The sequence below is a fragment of the Gavialis gangeticus genome, unplaced genomic scaffold (assembly GCF_001723915.1).
Source record: "Gavialis gangeticus isolate Ggan-Ray unplaced genomic scaffold, GavGan_comp1, whole genome shotgun sequence".
Taxonomy (NCBI): Eukaryota; Metazoa; Chordata; order Crocodylia; family Gavialidae; genus Gavialis; species Gavialis gangeticus.
The window spans coordinates 5,782,362-5,784,595 of record NW_017728998.1 but is presented as its reverse complement, the minus strand read 5'-3'; the positions used below and the strand labels follow the sequence as shown (position 1 = coordinate 5,784,595).

Genomic DNA, 2,234 nt, shown 5'->3' with positions numbered 1-2,234 from the left:
GAGGGCGGGGCGTCCACTGGGCCCCGCATGGAGGCCGCGGGGTGCTCGGGCGCCGGGGAGGCAGGTGGGAGGGGCGCGTAGCAACGGGGCTGTTCTGAGGGGTTGGTTGCCCAGCAACGGGGCTGATGGCATAGGAACGGGGGGGAGCTGGGTGCCCAGCAACGCAGCGTTCTGAGGGGACGGGTTGCTTAGGAACGGGTGGGAGGGCTGGTTGCCTTAGCAACGGGGCATTGTGGGGGGGCTGGGTGTTCTAAGGGATTGGTTGCCCAGCAATGGGGCTGGTTGCCTTAGCAACGATACGTTGTAGGTAGGCTGCGTGCCTAGCAACGGGGCGGGTTGCTTAGGAACGGGTGAGGGGGCTGGTTGCGTTAGCAGCAGGGTGTTGTGGGGGGCTGGGTGCCTAGCAACGGGGTGTGGTGAGGGGTGGCTTGCCCAGCATTGGGGTGGGTTGCTAAGGAGCAGATGTTGTGGTGATTGCCTAGCAACAGGGCATTGCAGCGTGTGGGGCCACATCCTGCAGCGGGTCCTCACTGCTCCTCCCACCCCTTGCGTAGGCGCTGCCTCCAAGCAGGGCATCCGGGAGAGGATCTGGGCCCACCTGGAGGCGAGCGGCCTGGCCGAGTTCCCACGGCCCGTGCATCACCGCATCCCCAACTTCAAGGTATCGCACTGCCCTGGTGCTTGCTGCGGGGGTGACGGCTGCCAGGCCAACGCCGGACGCGGGCACAGCCAGGGATGGGCGGAGACGTGCAGTCACAGGCACGAGAGCTGCCCTTCGCCGGCTCAGCTGTGCCGATCCCTCTCGCCTGTGTCGCGGGCGGTGGGCTCTTCTGCATCGCTTCATCGGGGAACGTGTGGCAAAAGAAGTCCGTGTCATTATGCCCATTTTGCAGAGGGGGGAAACTGAGGCATGGGTCACCTTCAGCCTGGCCCTGGACTTGCATCTCCAGGGGTGCTGTGGGATGCCATTGTGCCCTGCTGCTGTAATAGGGCTGTGTACGTGATATGCAGGGGGGGCTATGATGGACAGTGGTGGCTGCCTCAGAAAACTGCAGCCCTCATCGCTGTGCAGGTGTGGGGTTGGGGAAGGATTTCATGTCAGAAGTGGCATTTAGTGCACGTACCAAATATTGCAGTATATTCAGGCACTAGGGTCTGTAGCTCTGCGATCATCCTGGCCTTTCATGTGCTTTGTGGATGAGCAGTCAGCACTATAGCTCTTTCCCTCTACCAGAGCTCCTGCACAGTGGTCATCTTGACACCCAGTGCTGAAGGCTTGATCATGCCTTTAGTTGTGGGAAATAAAGCAAGGACTTCGGTTTCATTGCACGCAAGACAGCGTGAGATCCTTGTATCCGTTCTGAAAAGTTGTGCTGTTGTCTCATGAAAACAGGGTGCGTCTCACGCTGCAGCCAGGCTCCCAGTTTTACCAGAATTCAAAATGGCCAGGACTGTTAAAATAAACCCTGATGCCCCCCAGAAGAATGCTCGATTTCTAACGCTGGAAGTAAGTGAAGGTGTTATTTTTGTTTCTTGTGTTCTCTTCATGCAGGGGTCTCACCAGGCTTGTCAGGCTATCCAAGAGCTTGAAATATTCAACAGAACACGTGAGATTAAAGTAGACCCTGACAAACCATTAGAAGGAGTTCGACTAGCAGCACTGCAGGTAACCGAATCCTCTCTGCTAGAGCACTATAGGACAACAGTGCTTGAACTGACCACGTCATCCAACATTTGTATTTTTCTGGCACCTTTGTATAAGAACCTTAAAAATGCTTACTGCCCAGTGTCCAAGTGAGAAAGAGAACTGGGTTTATTTTTTGGTATTTTTACAAATGAAGAACACAGCAAGTTGATCATGGAAACAAGAACAGAACCCAGGAGTTCAGTCTTCTGCTCCAACCACTAGATATATTCCCTCTTCTGTGTGTCAGGTAGCTGCAAGTCATCAGGATACAGTTTTTACTTTACCTTTTTGTGCTTTTAAAGATTGAACTCAATCAGTTCATGAAAGGTATTACTGATGCAGTTGCTTGCTATGCAACAAGACAACACTCGGTGACTCCAGAGGCCTTTCCCAGGGCTTTAACCCCCTGTACGTTAGAGAACACAGGAACAAAATGCTAGTCAAAAAGTTGCTGTATTGTGAGTTGTATCAAAATATAAACTTGCAGTCCACCCGTTTTACCCCAGAAGCCCACAAAATCTGATTTGAAGCTGCAATATAACTTTAA

General features: G+C 53.7%; 1 protein-coding gene across 2 annotated transcripts in view; it reads left to right on the top strand.

Annotated features, from left to right (window-relative positions):
- Window positions 1-2,234, top strand: part of MTHFSD (methenyltetrahydrofolate synthetase domain containing) — a 32,135-nt gene continuing 29,901 nt past the window's right edge. Inside the window, exons 1-3 of one of the 2 annotated variants that reach the window (XM_019505446.1) lie at window positions 1-64; window positions 555-661; window positions 1,553-1,666. In XM_019505446.1, the coding sequence (XP_019360991.1) occupies window positions 28-64; window positions 555-661; window positions 1,553-1,666 (258 nt within the window). In that variant the 5' untranslated portion in view covers window positions 1-27. Of the gene's footprint in view, window positions 65-554; window positions 662-1,393; window positions 1,508-1,552; window positions 1,667-2,234 lie in introns of both variants that reach the window. The other variant, XM_019505447.1, reaches the window with a different exon arrangement.